Below are 18,020 nucleotides of genomic sequence, written 5' to 3'. Positions count from 1 at the left end.
AAAAAATGTAGGTTTGCTCCACAATAGTTTACGCAAACACTAAATCGAGCAGAAAACGTAACTCCATTAAACTGTTTCAGCCAAGATATTTAGAGTTCAAATTCTATCAGTTTATATGAATGCACATTAGCGGAGTGTTACTGTATAAGCTGTATACTTCATTACGTTTCTGATGGTTTTCATTTATCATTTACATTCCAAGAAAATATATAGTTGACTAACAAAAGCAAGGACAATGCTCCCCCTCGTTCAGAGTTTGGGTTAGCAACTTGCAGTATAAAAGACACCCTCTGTAATTTTAATTCATCTCTGCAAGGACAATACTCTATCTGTGTATTAGCTTGTTCCTGGTCAGTTTTCATTGTTTTATTCAATATCTGATAGAATTTTTTAACAAAACAAAAAATGTTCTGTTCAGCAAAAAGAACTACTTTGATAGTATCGATAGACACAAAATGCTGGAGTAACTCAGCGGGACAGGCAGAGAGAAGGAATGGATGACGTTTCGGGTCGAGAGCCTGCTTCAGACTGAGAGCCGGGGGAGAGGGAAACGAGAGAAATAGACAATAGACAATAGGTGCAGGAGTAGGCCATTCGGCCCTTCGAGCCAGCACCGCCATTCAATGTGATCATGGCTGATCATCCCCAATCAGTGGAAATGGAAGGGTTAAAAAGGTGTGATGCAAAATGCTGGAGTAACTCATTTAATGGTGAGTTGTCTCCCTGGAAAATGTGGCATTTGCAAAGCTAAATAGCTCTGGGCCTAAGTTGAGGGTTGAAACATGAGCATGTACAACTGGAGATAGCTGGCCAGTGGTGAGGAGTTGTTGTCAGGGTGCTGAATAGTTGTTTGAACTACAGCAGTGAAAGTGCCGAGAATTAAGTGGAAAGCAAGAGTTTAAATTTGTGGGCATCATAAAGCAAAAGGGCACATGACACACAAACCCATGAATCAAGTGTTTCATTTCAATGTATTCTGTCCAAGATGCCGTCCGTCCAACCCAGGCAAGACTTTGTGTACTCGTCACAGAAGTGGGTCTGCAATCACGCACTACAATGACTCATCTTGCGCACTTTACCCTTATGTAATTAAACACCGAGGTGACAATGGCGACATTTAAATCTATTTGTTGCAGCGTTCTTTGACAGCTTGTAATATCAAGCTAAATGGTTATATCTGCATTATTTGTCCTTGACCCAACTGTTCTGAAATTACATGGAATGCTACAGTTTAGAGTGCAGTTCATATCAGTGCCGTTAACGTACAGAGTGGCACATCGTTGCAATGTGGGAGAGAGCCAGAGTTCCTGGAGGTAATGTCAGTGGGAGAACAGTCAAACTCTACACAGATAACACCTGTTTCGACGAATGCAATCAACCTGGCGTGCACAATCAAATAAGATCAAATAGAACAAGTTATCGGACAACTTTAGGCTGTGCATGCCATACGCAAGAAGAAGAAGCTTTGTGAGGAAGATATGCACAGGGTATTTTACCCAGGGAAGGGGAATCAAAAAGAAGACATATGTTTAGGGTGAGCAGGACAAGACTTGGTACAAAGCTGAGGGGTGACTTTTTCACTCAGAGGATAGTGGGTGTATGAAGCAAGATGCAAAGGGAGGTAGTTGAGGCAGGTACAATAATGGTATTTAAATGATGCTTGGACAGGTACATGGACAGGAAAGGCTTTAGAGGGTATGGGCCAAAAGCGAGCAGGTGGGACTTGCTTAGATGGGGTATCTTGGACGTGTTGGGCCAAACGCCCTGTTTCCCTGTTGCATGGCTCTTTGTAATTTAAACTTAAAATGTGGTGAATCTGGATGTGAGTTGGCTGTTGATCGTTTTTGATTGAGCAAGGAACGAGAGAACAGGAGAACAACATTAATAGTCTTGATGAGCCACAGGAACTGAAACGTTCACCACCCAACAGAAAAGAAAGGAGTCTGTCTGGGACGGGTTGCTTCTGGCTAAGTTTGTTTCTTGCGGGACTGAAAGTTAAGATTGGGGCGAGCTGTTAAAACGCACTGCTAAATATAACAGCCCTGGATCAGACAACATATATGAAAGCAGGGCAGCGCGATATGAGACCGTAAGTGTCTTGCAATTGTACTTCAAAGTTTATGGAGAAGTTTGGACGCTTGATACTTTTATCCACAGCAAGTCGCTATGTGGATTAAGCTGTGTGCTTGCTTAAGAAAATTGCATAGGATGAGCGGAAGGAAAAGACTTAGTGGACTAAGCAGAAGCAGGTAATTGTTTTGGGATTGGTAAAAGCACATTTGATCCATCCAACTTTTTTTCCTAGAACGAAAGGTCCCATTATTCAGCTTGTATTGTCAACAAGCCCAGCCCTTCTATTCGCTACCTTGTCAATGAAGGTTAGTGCAGCTATAGTTAGATGGAGGTGAGAAGATGAAACAGCATTTGAACATCTGGTGACGTGAACATGTACTGCACCCCACAGCTTTTCTACGTTCCAATGTTTCAACTGGTTTGTGTCTTAAGTGACATGGGAAGATTGTGAGAGAGAATGCACCCAGGAGAGATATGATGGAACTGAGATCACGTATCAGCAGGTACTTTTCCTTCTCTGAACTCTTTTATCTGTGGCTCTTTGTTTAATAGTGGGCTTGAAAGAGAAGGATGTGTGATGATGATCGTAGAGATAGGACGAGGTTAGTGCTGGAATGGCGGTGGTTGGGTTTTGGGTATGGGTGAAGCAGTCAGCGATACTTCAGAGCTTTTAATCAGCACAAACACAGCAAGGGGGAGATTGTGTTAATAAGAGCAGCAACTATTGCAAACGAGAGGGGTTAGAAACGGAATTAACTATTCGGTTGATGGGAACCCGCTTCCACTGCCGTCGATGTCCTCAACGAAGAGGGAGCGCTTGTGCATGGAGCGCCGCAGCTTGGTGATGATGCTGCGCTTCTCCCTGCACGGGAGCTTGCCACCAGCGCCCAACTTGGTGCTGTCGTTCTGCACCAGCGCTGCCACCACTCGCCCGTCGCCCTTGTCCAGGCTCAAGCAGTTGCACGATCGCACCGTGAACGTGTCGCCAACCGAGCTCTCACACAGGTCCTTGCCGTTCTTGTACATCTAGTTACACAGGCGAGAAAGAGAGGCGTTAACCTGTGTGTGTGTGTGTGTGTGTGTGAGAGCCAGTGTGTGGGCCAGCGCGTGTGTGAGAGCGCGTGTGTGAGCGAGTGCGAGCGTGCGTGAGAGAGTGCGAGTGTGAGAGTGCGTGAGAGTGAGTGTGAGAGAGAGCGTGAGAGCGAGTGAGAGGCAGTGTGTGGGCGTGCATGAGGGCGAGCGCGTGTGCGAACACTGCAAGCACGTGTGAGAGCGAGTGTGAGAGCTAGTGTGAGAGCGAGTGTGAGAGCGAGCGTGAGTGTGAGAGCGAGTGTGAGAGCGAGTGTGAGAGCGAGTGTGAGAGCTAGCGTGAGTGTGAGAGCTAGCGTGAGTGTGAGAGCGAGCGTGAGTGTGAGTGTGAGAGCGAGTGTGAGCGAGCGTGAAAGTGCGAGAGCGAGTGTGAGAGCGAGCGTAAGTGTGAGTGTGAGTAGCTTGAGGTGTGAGAGCTAGCGTGAGTGTGAGAGCGAGCGTGAGTGTGAGAGCGTGTAGCGTGCGTGAGTGAGAGCGAGTGTGAGAGCGAGTGTGAGAGCTAGCGTGAGTGTGAGAGCTAGCGTGAGTGTGAGAGCTAGCTTGAGTGTGAGAGCGAGCGTGAGTGAGAGCGAGTGTGAGAGCGAGCATGAGTGTGAGTGTGAGAGCGAGTGTGAGAGCTAGCGTGAGTGTGAGAGCGAGCGTGAGAGTGAGTGTGAGAGTGAGTGTGAGAGCTAGCGTGAGTGTGAGAGCGAGCGTGAGAGTGAGTGTGAGAGTGAGTGTGAGAGCGAGCGTGAGTGTGAGAGCGAGTGTGAGCGAGTGTGAGCAAGTGTGAGAGCAAATGTGAGCGTGCGTGAGAGCAAGTGTGAGAGCGAGCATGAGAGCGAGTGCGTGAGCTAGTTAGTGTCATCGGGTTGTGCAGCACAGAAACACACCCTCCAGACCAACATCACCACACCGACCAAGTTATTCATCCAAGTTAATCCCATTGTCTTCCAAATATCCCTCTGAGCTTTTCTTTTTCTTGTATAAAATTACACAACGTAAGTGGAGCATAAAGTCTTGGTGGAATGTGAACAGAAGCTAGTAACTGTTTTGGGATTTTTGAATTTAATTGGATATTTTTGTAGTCAGCTTTGTGAGGAAGATGTGAGTTTGGATGTGAGCTGGCTGTTTCATTTTGACTGAACAAGGATCTAGAGAACAGAAGCACAACATCACTAGAGGAACAGGGAACTTCAGATGCTGGCTTACAGAAAAATATACACAAAGTATTGGAGTGTTTAAGAAGGAAGTGCAGACGCTGGAAAAATTGAAGGTAGACAAAAATGCTGGAGTAACTCAGCGGGTGAGGCAGCATCTATAGAGCGAAGGCCAGAGTGAAGGCACACGCAAACTGGACGAACAGCACCTCATATTTTGTTTGGCTAGCTTACAACTGAATGGTACGAACATTGAAGTCTCCAATTTTAGATACAGTCTAACAAACACACCACCTAGCATCACCTCCTCCTTCCTCTTTCTCCCCCACATCTACCTATTTCTCCCCTCCCTCTCCACCTATTACTTCCACTGGAGAGAAGGAATGGGTGTCATTTCGGGTCGAGACCCTTCTTCAATCTGAAGAAAGGTCTCGACCCGAAACGTCGCCCATTCCTTCTCTCCAGAGATGCTGCCTGTCCCGCTGAGTTACTCCAGCATTTTGTGTCTATCTTCGAGTCACTTTGTGCACCATTTTTAGGTTGTGAATCTTCTTCAGACTGATAGCAAATTTCTGACACTGTCTTAGCATTCACATCGAGTAGTTGGGGCTTTATTGCTTTTTGGTATTTTGTGGAGCAAAAGATTAGCAAATATGTTGGGGCGGAGGAAGGAAAAATGATGATCTTTTTGATTTTATAAGCAAGACAGCCTGTCCAACAGATCTTGGTACGGAGTTGATCCTTCTCGACAACCTCTCCACACTCGCAGTCATGTTGCCATTGCATTTCCAGCTGGCAGGAGAATTCCCCTCGAGGCCCAGCTTCCTCAAAGAAGCAGAGCTCATCGATGCGACATTACTCACAGACATCTGTGACTGTCTGTCAGAATGGGGACTGAATAAATCTACGATACAGTGGAGGACTTGAGTATCGTTATAGAGAGACAAGAGAACGTAGACGCGGGAATCTTGAGCAAAACACACAGTGCTGGAGGAAGAGCAGAATTAGGCCATTTGGCCCATCAAGTCTACTCCGCCATTCAAACATGGCCAATCTATCTCTCCCTCTCAACCCCATTCTCCTGCCTTCTCCCCATAACCTCTGATGCCCGTTCTAATCAAGAGTCAGGCAACATCTCTGGAAGGAATGGGTGGACGTTTCAGATCGGGACCCTTCACACTTTCGCCAGGCCTGCTGAGTTACTGCAAGAGCGTTGTTCGAGATGATTGGTAAAATTGGAAGTTGACCCACGACTCCCGCAAATCAACCTCGGGCAACATAGTGCCGCCGCGGTAGAATTTCTGCCCTACAGCAACAGAGACCTGGTTTCGATCTTGTCTACGGTACTGTCTGTGCGGAGTTTGTACGTTCTCCCTGTGACCTGCGTGGGTTTTCTGCGGGTGCTCAGGTTTCCTCACACGTTTCAATGACGCACAGATTTGTAGGTTAATTGGCTTCTGTAAATTGTACAAATTCTGTAAAAATTGTACAAATGTACAAATTCTGTAAAAATGGTACAAATTCTGTAAAATTCGAGACTGTATGATACAACTAGTGCAGGGTGATTGTTGGTCAGCGTGGACTCGGTGGACCTAGGGAAGTTTCCACACTGTATCTCCAAACTAATGGAGTTTGATCAGCCATGATCGTATCGAATGGCGGTGCTGGCTCGAAGGGCTCTGCACCTATTGTCTATTGTCTGAACTAAACGACACTGTGAATATTGAACTTTCAAGCGCAGCAGTCCCGATGCTTGTTCAATGCTGATCATTTGTCGGAAGCCTGCTTCCTGAGAGTGTGATTTTCCTCTTGTAGTCCAATTGTAAACCAAACCAAACCTTTCTCTGATCCCAGCATTGCTGGCAGTAAATCAACTATTTGAAAGAAACTTGGATGACCTTGAAGTGGCCCAATGTCCTTCAGAGCAAATGAATGATTTTGCAGCATTGTCAATGAGCAAGTATGGCAGCCAATTTGTGTTCAACAGGGAAGAGAGATGAATGGTAAATTTAAAAAAATTCTGCAGCACGCAGTCAAGGGTAAAATGTTTTGCCCGGACAATGGGAGAATATCCTTGTGCTTCTGTGAATCATTCCATGGGAACATTTATGGCCCCTGAATAGATAGACCAACCTCTAAATATTTTGTCTCTAGTAATGACAATACTCCCCAAGTTTAGTTTAGTTTAGTTTAGAGATATCCAGTTGAAACAGACCCTTCGGCCCACCGAATCTGTGACAACCAGCGGTCCCGCACACTAACACTATCCTACACACACTCGGGACAATTTACAATTTCACCAAAGCCAAATAGCCTACAGACCTGCACATCTTTGCGATGTGGGAGGAAACAGGAGTTCCTGGAGAAAACCCACGCGGGTCACGGGGAGAATGTACAAACTCCGTACACACATAGACTATCACTATCTGAAAGTTTCGATCACTAATTATCAGCGTTCTACTGTAGATTGCTTAAAGTACCAAGAACAAAATCAATATGATTTACAATAATAGAATCATACAATCGCAATGGCATGAAAGAGGCCATTCAGCCCACTTGCTCTATGCTAGCTCCTGACAGAAAAGTCTGTCCTATCCCTTTACCTGACATTCTTTCCCCAAAACTTTGCAAATTCTTTTTTCTCAAGTGCCTCTCAAAAGTTCTGATTATGCTCTGCCACGCTTACTCTCCATGCTATCATACACCTTTCTTTTTCTTCCAGATTGTCCTTTTGACTTTAGACTCCAGCGACATAGATACAGCATGGCAACAGGCCCACGACCCATTGGGCGTGTGTGCCGACCAGCGATCACCCCGTACACTAACACTATCCCACCCACTAGCGACAATTTACAATTTTACCAAAGCCAATTAACCTACAAACCTGTACGTCTTTGGAGTGTGGGAGGAAACTGGAGAAAACCCACGCGGTCACAGGGACAACGTACAAACTCCGTACAGACAGCACCTGTAGTCGGGATCGAACCTGGGTCTCTGGCGCTGTGAGGCAGCAACTCTACTGTGCCGACCTCCAGACCGTTTACCTTGACTTTTCCAGCTGTGATCAGGTGATCACGACTGATTCCTGGGATGGCAGGACTTTCATATGAAGAAAGACTGGATAGACTCGGCTTGTACTCGCTAGAATTTAGAAGATTGAGGGGGGATCTTATAAAAACTTACAACATTCTTAAGGGGTTGGACAGGCTAGATGCAGGAAGATTGTTCCCGATGGTGGGGAAGTCCAGAACAAGGGGTCACAGTTTAAGGATAAGGGGGAAATCTTTTAGGACCGAGATGAGAAAAACATTTTTCACACAGAGAGTGGTGAATCTCTGGAATTCTCTGCCACAGAAGGTAGTTGAGGCCACAGTTCATTGGCTATATTTAAGAGGGAGTTAGATGTGGCCCTTGTGGCTAAAGGGATCAGGGGGTATGGAGGCAGGTACAGGATACTGAGTTGGATGATCAGCCGTGATCATATTGAATGGCGGTGCAGGCTCGAAGGGCCGAATGGCCTACTCCTGCACCTATTTTCTATGTTTCTATGAAGCCAACCTCACCCTTCTGCACGGAAGCTGCCTTACTTGCCGAGTATTTCCGATAGACAACACCAGCAGCATTTCTGTTCTAAAATGGCGTGGTATATTGATGGAGCATCTATGAATATGTATAGGGTGTAAGCCAGCGGGCAAATTTCAACTCATATTCTCTCGATAGATAATGTGAGCTGACAGATCCTCACAGATGAATGAATTTTCAAAGTCATGTACTGAGGCTGAAGGGCATGTGACAGATCAGTGAAGATATTGTCATTTCTCCCTGCATGTTAGGTCTCTCCATACCCTGTACTCCACTTGCAAGTAAAGGGCAGATTGCTTGTGGCCTTCCAGCATCTAAAAGAACTTAATGGCAGGCTGAGCATTCACCATTTCCTCACTGGTTAATCTTTTTTTTTTAAATTCACTTTTATCTCTTTACCAGCATGTCACTGATAAGTCATGGAGCCGCAGATTGTTTTCTATGGAGCGTCGGAGGTTGAGGGGAAGCCTGATAGATGTATATAAAACTATGAGATAGAGTAGACAGTCAAAACCTTTTCCCCAGTCTGAAATTATCAAATACTAGACGGCATGGTTCATAAGCTCACGTTCATGGGTGATAGGAGCAAATTAGGCCATTCGGCCCATCAAGTCTACTCCACCATTCAATCATGGCTGATATATCCCTCCCTCCTAACCACATTCTCCTCAGGCCCTATCAGAGGGGGCATGGACCTCAAGCCTCTCTGCTTCAAAGGGATTATGGTACTTCACGGGTTATTGATTGGGGACGATCAGCCATGATCACAATGAATGGCGGTGCTGGCTCGAAGGGCAGAATGGCCTCCTCCTGCACCTATTTTCTATGTTTCTATGTCCATGTTTCTATGGATCTTGATTTGGGGGCCTCTAAAATTGAGGGGCCTGTACTTGATCTTGGTTTGGGGGCCTCTAAAATTGAAATTGGCCTAGGCTTCAGTTCATCTACGAGAGGGCCTGATTCCCCTAACATAGCTTTAAGCTGTGAGAGGGGCAAAGTATAAAGGAGATGTGCGGGGTGGGTTTATTTTGACACAGAAAGTGGCGGGTGCCTGGAACGCGCTGCCGGGGGTGGTGGTGGAGGCAGGTATGATAGTGGCGGTTAAGAAGTTTTAGGATAGGCGCATGTGTTTGCAGGGAATGGAGGGAAGTGGATCATGTGCTTGCAGAGAAGTTTAGTTCAACGTGGCATCATGTTCAGACACTGTGGGCTGAGGGGCTGGTTCTGTGCTGGACTGATCTATGTTCTAAGTGAGATCTTAGGATAAGCTCGTCCTCGATTTATCTATCTATCTACATTAATCCATTGTGTCTGCAACAGTACTGCATCCTTCTTCTGTACATTGCCTACTACTACTTGCCAGGCTTTGTCTCACCCCCATCTCTCTACCAGCTTTCTCCATTCTACCACAGTATGAAGAAGGATCCCGACCCAAAACGTCGCCTATTCATGTTCTCCAGAGATGCCGCCTGACCCGCTGAGTTACTGGAGAACTTTGTGTATTTTTTCCCTCTGAAGTAATCGTCTGCTAACATAACCACGATATCACCCTTACACCAAATGCAAGCTCAACTGTGAAGGAAACTATGGTCATTCACTCTTGCTGTGACCAGGCAAGAACTAAATTCCGTCTTGGCAACCTATTCCCAGCCCAGAAAGTAATGAGGAGAAAAACTCATGCACAATGTTTTGAGTGCAATGAACTGCAGAGATTGTGTGTACCATTATGGAGGTCATCTAGTGCATAGTCACACCATGTAGCACAATGTAGAATCTTTGATTTACATTCAACATAGAACTGTCCAGCACACCAACGGCCCCCTGGCTACAATGTCAATGCTGAACATGATGCCAAGGCAACGTCATCGCATCTGCCTAACCAGGATCCATACCCCTCCATTCCTTGCATATCCAAGTGGTTATCTAAAAGCATCTTATCATAGAAACATAGAAAATAGGTGCAGGAGTAGGCCATTCGGCCCTTCGAGCCTGCACCGCCATTCAATATGATCATGGCTGATCATCCAACTCAGTATCCCGTACCTGCCTTCTCTCCATACCCCCTGATCCCTTTAGCCACATCTAACTCCCTCTTAAATATAGCAAATGAACTGTGGCCTCAACTACCTTCTGTGGCAGAGAATTCCACAGGTTCACCACTCTCTGTGTGAAAAAAGTTTTTCTCATCTCGGTCCTAAAAGACTTCCACCTGATCCTTAAACTGTGACCCCTTGTTCTGGACTTCCCCAACATCGGGAACAATCTTCCTGCATCTGGCCTGTCCAACCCCTTAAGAATTAAACACCACTATTGTATCTGCCTCCAGCACTACCCTAGGCAGCACGTTCCAAGCACCAACCACACACTGCTTTTAAATAAGCTGCTATCATATCTGCCTTCCACTAACACCACTGCTGGCAGCGCATCCCACCACTCTCTCTCTGTATATAATTTGACGCATACATCTCCTATAGATTTTGCCCCTCTCACCCTAAAGCTATGCCTCGTGGTCTTTGACATTTCCAAACTGCGTGCAAGGTTCATCAAGTCTACTCCACCATTCAATCATGGTTGATCTATAGTTCCCTCCTAACCCCATTCTCCGAGCTTTGCCCCTCTCAGCTTAAAGCTAAGCTGGGAGAAGGTTCTGACTGTCCTTCCTCTCATAATTCTAGACACTTTTATCAAGTTGTCCCTCAGCCTCCGATGTTCTGGTGAAAACAATCCAGGTTTGCTTGTTGCCTTTGAGGATGGGATGCTGGATGGAGCATCGAGCTGCCTACTTTGACAATGTAGTTTTATACTGGATGACTAGATGATGTGTTGAACGCCCAGGGTGGGGCTCGATCTCCTGGTTCTCTGGTTCGGCCATCCCACCAACTCAACCAAGCTGACAAAGTGCATTGATTTGGATGATAATTGGTGTGGTTCCAAGGAATTGCATCATTCCTACCTTACTGTAAGGAATACACTCCGAGGTACAGTTGGTCTGAGAGGCATTTGAAGGCTTCAAACCAGAATTCCACTTCTTGGTGCAGGTCAGATCATTCTTGCAAGCTTTGTACCTGGAGAGGAAGAAGGCAGATAGATGTTGTACCAAAGCCAATACCAGGGTGGCACAAAGCTGGTCCAGCAGTAGAGTTGCTGCCTTACAGCACCAGCGACCCGGGTTTGATCCTGTCGGAATGGAAATAGTATGTTCTCCATGCGACCGGATGGGTTTTCTCCGGGCGCTCCGGTTTCCTCCCACACTCCAAAGTTTTGTAGGTTAATTGGCTTCTGTAACTTGTCCCTTGTGTGTAGGATAGTGCTAGTGTATGCTGTGATCATTGGTCGGCGCGGACCCGATGGGCCGAAGGACCCGTTTTCAAAGTCTAAACCAGTGGTTCCCAACCTTTTTTAGCTCATGGCCCCCTTGGGATTTTTTAATTTTTCTGTGCCCCCCCCCCCCCTGACATTATTAGCGGAAAAAAAGTACTTCAATATTATAATACCTTCCATAAAAATATCAGTGTCTATTAATTGCACATATATTCTCTTTTATTCTATTCCACAAACATCAAAAATATTTCAACTACATTGATTTTAATTTATTAGAACTGAAATTAAGGAGGCAACAGGGTGGTAGCTGTGTGCCCCCCTTCATTGAACCTGTGGCCCCCTAAATCCCAAAATTGTTCTGTGGCCCCCCTGAAATTTGCCATATGGCCCCAGGTTGGGAATCACTGGTCTAAAGTACAGAGCCATCAGCAGCATCCCTGTTTGAGTGTCAAGAGTGTTTTATTGTCATATGTCCAGAAATGTAACAATGAAATTCTTAATTCCAGCAGCACAGTCACATTCGAACCTGGGTCTCTATAAAGCAGCTACTCTACCGTTGCACCACCGATTGGTTCTCATAGCCACAATATTTATGTTCCATTGTATTTCTGGATAGAGGATGCTGATGAGAGACTCATCGACTGAACTCGCCAGTCTCTCGAGACCTTTACTAGTCTTAAACTACCTAAGGGCCTGTCCCACCTACGCAATTTTTTCAGCGACTTGCCAGCACCCGTCGTAGTCGCAGCAGGTCGCCGAAAATGTTCAAAATGTCGAAAATCCAGCGGCGACCAGAAAAAGGCACGATTCTTTGAGTGACTACTCACGACCATACAGGCTTCACATGTCGCATAAGTTGAACAGGCCCTTGGCTGTGTAGGAAAGAACTGCAGATGCTGGTTTAAATCGAAGGTAGACACAAAATGCTGGAGTAACTCAGTGGGACAGGCAGCATCTCTGGAGAGAAGGAGTGGGTGACGTTTTGGGTCGAGACCCTTCTTCAGATTGTGATCTACTTACCATTGGTCACAGAAGCTGTGGCAGAGTGGTACATTCACAAGGTGATTGGGAAGACCCGGGCTCGCCCAGATTTTGGTGTCCGGGGAGCAGTGGTAGAAGCACGAGAGCTGTTTGAAGAATTGCTCACATCTAGAGGGAGAAAGAAAATTCAGTTACTGTACATAAAGCAGCATCTCACTGACCCTTCATCATAACACCAGTTTACCATGAGTCCCCTTGGTGTATTCAACCATGGAGTGTGCATTTACTGGAGATATCAATGCTTTTGCGGTTGCTGCACCTAGACTGTGGAACTCTTCTCATCAGAACTGCCCCCTCCATCGACTCCTTTAAGTCTAGACTTAAAACCTATTTCTACTATTTCTAAGGAAAACCTATTTCTAAGGGATTGGACAGGCTAGATGCAGGAAGATTGTTCCCGATGTTGGGGGAAGTCCAGGACAAGGGGTCACAGCTTAAGGATCGAGGGGAAATCCTTTAGAACTGAGATGAGAAAAACATTTTTCATGCAGAGAGTGGTGAATCTCTGGAACTCTCTGCCACAGAATGTAGTTGAGGCCAGTTCATTGGCTATATTTAAGAGGGAGTTAGATGTGGCCCTTGTGGCTAGAGGGATCAGGGGGTATGGAGAGAAGGCAGGTACGGGATACTGAGTTGGATGATCAGCCATGATCATATTGAATGGCGGTGCAGGCTCGAAGGGCCGAATAGCCTACTCCTGCACTTATTTTCTATGTTTCTATGTTTACTCACAAGCATTTCTTGAGGTCCTCTGAGGAAGCGCTGTATTGTATGTATTGTTAGATCTATGTACCACTGTATGTAGCACGTTAGTACCTGCACTGATGTAAAGCAATTTGGTCAACGAGAGTTGTTTTTAAATGTGCTATAGAAATAAAATTGACTTGACTTTACTTGACTTGAGTCAAATCAAGGCAATGCTCCAGTCACAAATTCCACCCTGACTAAGATGAGATAGATTTCTCCAGATAGAAATATCCAACCTGAAGCTTTCTCACTAGCTCAGTAGAATAAGGATGTTAGTTCTGGGCCAGCAATCTAAAGTCCTCGTTAAATGGTTGAGAAAAATTGATGAACCAGATAGCGAACTTAAATTCAGTTAACTAAATTCTGGAAGTGTGAATAAATGGGACATGAGAATTCCTCCTCATAGGCTCCAAAGCCACACTCAGCAAAATCAATAACCCCACTCTCACCATCGACGGCACCACTGTCTCCCCATCTCCCCAGGCCCGCAACCTTGGCGTGATCTTTGATTCCACCCTCTCCCTTGAGCCTCACATCCGCCATGTCATTAAAACCTCCTTCTTTCATCTCCGCAACATCGCCAAACTCAGGCCCTCTCTCACACCTCCCGCTGCTGAAAGACTCATCCATGCCTTCATCTCCTCCCGACTGGACTATTGCAACTCACTTCTCCTTGGCATCAGCTCCACCTACATCAACCGACTCCAACTGGTCCAGAACGCAGCCGCCCGACTCATCACCCACACCAAATCCTAGGCATCACATCACTCCAGTCCTCAAACAACTTCACTGGCTTCCCATCTCCCACCGGATCACCTACAAAATCCTGATCCTCACCTACAAAGCCCTCCACCATCTGGCCCCCCCATATCTCACTGACCTCCTCTCCCCCTACCAACCCTCACGGTCCCTCAGATCCACATCAGCCGGTCTCCCTCTCCATCCACAAGTCCAACCTCCGCAATTTTGGGGACAGAGCCTTCTCCAGGGCAGCTCCCAGGCTCTGGAACTCCCTCCCCCAACTGATCCGCAATTCCGTGTCCCTCACCATCTTCCAGTCCCGCCTCAAGACCCATCTCTTCACCTCTGCCTATCCTTAGCCCCACGTCCCCCTCCCTTTTCATCTGTGCATTAATTGCCTCATATTGTGTTTTGAATTGAATTCTGTCTTTACTTTGTGTACTAGTCATGTCTCTACTATTTATTTCATTCCCCTTACATGTTTTTCCTCTACCTGCTAAATTTTTGTAAGGTGTCCTTGAGACTCTTGAAAGGCGCCCATAAATAAAATGTATTATTATTATTATTATTTCCTCGCTATTTACTCTATTAGATGTTATAACCAACATAGATATTCCAATTAAATAATTTCTTATGTTCAAGGGAATACCCTCTCCAAGACAGACGTGAAGCTCACCGTTTGACCTGTTTTTACAAAATGTTAAATGGTCAGCTCGACATAGATTACAAGACCTACACCAACCCCAAACCAATTAGGAGCAGACGAGGGCATTCGATCCAATTTGTGATCCCAGCTACAAAGACAGATGTGTACAGCAATTTGTTCTTCCCCCGCACAATTAAAGCATGGAATAATCTCCACCAAACTATAGTTACCCAACCAGATGCAACGAAATTTAAAGTAGCACTTTCTTCCCAATAACCCTTTCTGGCTAAATCCCTCCCTTCACCACCTCCAGTTTAAATTCCAGTTGGAATATTTTGGAGGACCAAGAAACCAAGAACCAAGAATACATGTGGTAGTTCATAAGTTCATAATTCATAAGTTATTGAAGCAGAATGAAGCCATTCAGCCCATCAAGTCTACCCCGCCATGCAATCATGGCTGATCTATCCTTCCCCCTCAAGCTCGTTCTCCTGCCTTCTTCCCATAACCCCCGACACCTTTGCCAATCAAGAATCTGTCAATCTCCATTTAAAAATATTAATTGATGTGCCCTCCACAGCTGTCTATGGCAATGAATTCCACATTCATCATCCTCTGACTAAAGAAATTCCTATCCTTACCAATTTTAAACCAGTAAACAGTGTTGCAAACTTTCAGAATTAAATTAAAATAAAATGCAAAGTCACTTTGCCTTACAGCTCAGGATTCAAATTCAATTCATATCAAATGGATGTGAGTTCTCAGTCAAACTAGCGATAAGATTTTCACTCTGACTTTGATTTGGGGCATTTTGAGTTTGGATCTGAATGTAGTTACAGAAATATGACCCTTTTTTTTTTGCAACAGGGTCCACTAATTCACAGTCTTGTGTGGAAAGACAAAAAATGGTTAAATAAAGGTCACACAGAGTATGGCCGTTGTTGATTTGTGAGCCTACAGATCTAGGAGTGCAGGAACGAGTAGTTCCTTGAGAACCTGGCATCACAGGTAGATAGGGTGGTCAAAAAGGCCTTTAGCACATTGGCCTTCATCAGTGAGAGTATCGAGTTGAGAAGTTGGGAAGTTATGTTACTGTCATACAAGACATTGGTGAGGCTACATTTAGAGTGTTGTGTTCAGTTCTGGTCACCGTGTTATAGGAGAGATATTGTCAAGCTGGAAAGGGTGCGGAGAAGTTCACGAGGATGTGACCAGGACTCGAGGGCCTGAGCTATAGGGAGAGGTTGAGCAGGCTTGGACTTTATTCCTTGGCGTGCGTGTAGGAGGATGAAGGGTGATTTTATAGACATGGGGACTCCCAATAAAATCATGGGAGACCCCTTCCACCCCTGCAACGGACTGTTCCAGCTGCTACGGTCAGGCAAACGCCTCCGTTGCCATGCTGTGAGAACAGAGAGGTTGAGAAGGAGTTTCTTCCCAGAGGCCATTCGGACTGTAAACTCCTATCTCACCAGGGACTAACTTTACTGAACCTTTTTCCTTCCGCCCACAACATTTAATATGTAAAAGAATTGTTTGGTTGTTTGTTTGTTTGTCTTTTTGCACAAAGTCCGTGAGCATTGCCACTTTTCATTTCACTGCACATCTCGTATGTGTATGTGACGAATAAACTTTTGACTTGACTTGATGTACAAAATCATGAGAGGAATAGATCAGGTAGACGCACAAAAGTATCTTGCCTATAGTGGGAGAATTGAGAACCAGAGGACATAGCTTTAAGGTGTGAGGGGGGAAAGATTTAATAGGAACACGAGAGGTAATGTTTGTTTTACACAAAGGGTGGTGGGTGTATGGAACAATCTGTCAGAGAAGGTATTCAAGAAGGAACTGCAGATGCTGGAAGATCGAAGGTACACAAAATTGCTGGAGAAACTCAGCGGGTGCAGCAGCATCTATGGAGCGAAGGAAATAGGCAACGTTTGGGCCGAAACCCTTCTTCAGACTGATGGGGGGTGGGGGGGGAGAAGGAAGGAAAAGGGGAGGAGGAGGAGCCCGAGGGCGGGCGGATGGGAGGGTGGGAGGAGACAGCTAGAGGGTTGAGGAAGGGGAGGAGACAGCAAGGACTAGCAAAATTGGGAGAATTCAATGTTAATGCCATCCGGACGCAAGGTCCCCAGACGGAATATGAGGTGCTGTTCCTCCAATTTCCGCTGTTGCTCACTCTGGCAATGGAGGAGACCCAGGACAGAGAGGTCGGATTGGGAATGGGAGGGGGAGTTGAAGTGCTGAGCCACCGGGAGGTCAGGTTGGTTATTGCGGACTGAGCGGAGGTGTCCGAATTTTGTGTCAGAGAAGGTAGATGAGGCAGGGACTATTGCTCCCTTTAAGAAGCATTTCAACAGGTGCATGGATAGGATAGGGTTAAAGGTATATGGGCCAAAAGCAGACAGGTGGGACTAGTGTAGATGAGGGCAAGGTGGGCCGAGCACCCTAATTCCATGCTGTATGATTATGTGATTCTGAGATGAAAATGCTCTAAACCTAATCCCACTGAGGTAGATTTGGTTATACTTCATACTGACAAGTAATGTGCCTTAGAGTGGATTTATTCCCAGCACAGATTCTTCTCTATAATCAACACAAAGAAAAAATCATTAAATCCACCTCAATCCATTCATAAGTTCCCATTAAAGCATTTTTTTCCCTTTTTATGTGCACTCACTTTGTACTTAAGATTCCACATCTGTTCCAGGGCGCAACGTCTGGCAAAGTGCTCATCTTGTCATCTGTATCCGCTGAGCAGCAAGCATCTATAATTCAAACAAACAGCCCACTTTGAATTCAGTAGCTTAAAATTCATGAAGTAGCTATCTGATGACAGAGTATCCAGGCTGGATCTTTAGTCTTTAGAGATACAGCGTTGAAACAGGCCCTCGGTCCACCGAGCCCACTCCGACCGGCGTTCACTAATGCTATCCTACACATTAGGGGCAATTTACAATTTTACCAAAGCCAATTAACCTACAAGCCTATACATGTTTGGAGTGTGAGGGGAATCCAGAGCGCCCGGAGAAAACCCACACGGTCACAGGGAGAGCGTACAAACTCCGCACAGACTACTCACCCGTTGTCAGGATTGAACCCGGGTCCCTGGCGTGGTAAGCCATCAACTCTACCCACTGCGGCGTATCTATCGGCTACATTAGTAAATGAAGTCACACAGTTGGTGTTGGACAATAGACAATAGGTGCAGGAGTAGGCCATTTGGCATTTCAAACCAGCACCGCCATTCAAAGTGATCATGGCTGATCATCCCCAATCAGTACCCCGTTCCTGCCTTCTCCCCATATCCCCTGACTCTGCTATCTTTAGGAGCCCTATCTAGCTCTCTCTCTTGAAAGCATCCAGAGAACCGGCCTCCAACGCCCTCTGAGGCAGAGAATTCCACAGACTCGCCACTCTTTGTGAGAAAAAGTGTTTCCTCGTCTCCGTTCTAAATGGCCCACTTCTTATTCTTAAACTGTGTGGCCCCGGATTCTGGACCTTTCAAGGTTTAATACATTCTTCCACCTAAATCTCCAGCGCCCAAACAAAATAGAAAGCGCAAATTTGGGACAAATTTAAGTATCTTGGAACATCGGAATTATGTTCACCACACAAAGTCCTGGAGTAACTCATTG

General features: G+C 45.8%; 1 protein-coding gene across 1 annotated transcript; it reads right to left on the bottom strand.

Annotated features, from left to right (window-relative positions):
- Positions 1-360: 360 nt before the first annotated feature.
- LOC116969744 (riboflavin-binding protein-like) lies at positions 361-17,165 on the bottom strand. The gene is made up of 4 exons (XM_033016521.1): positions 17,063-17,165; positions 12,225-12,353; positions 10,837-10,948; positions 361-3,099 (listed from the first exon to the last, which is right to left on the bottom strand). Exons 1-4 carry the CDS (start codon positions 17,116-17,118, stop codon positions 2,830-2,832), a joined length of 567 nt encoding a protein of 188 aa, XP_032872412.1. The 5' UTR covers positions 17,119-17,165; the 3' UTR covers positions 361-2,829.
- Positions 17,166-18,020: the final 855 nt, after the last annotated feature.

This window comes from Amblyraja radiata, unplaced genomic scaffold, assembly GCF_010909765.2.
Source record: "Amblyraja radiata isolate CabotCenter1 unplaced genomic scaffold, sAmbRad1.1.pri scaffold_1101_ctg1, whole genome shotgun sequence".
In the NCBI taxonomy this organism is placed as follows: domain Eukaryota; kingdom Metazoa; phylum Chordata; class Chondrichthyes; order Rajiformes; family Rajidae; genus Amblyraja; species Amblyraja radiata.
This window is presented reverse-complemented; position numbering and strand designations above follow the sequence as displayed.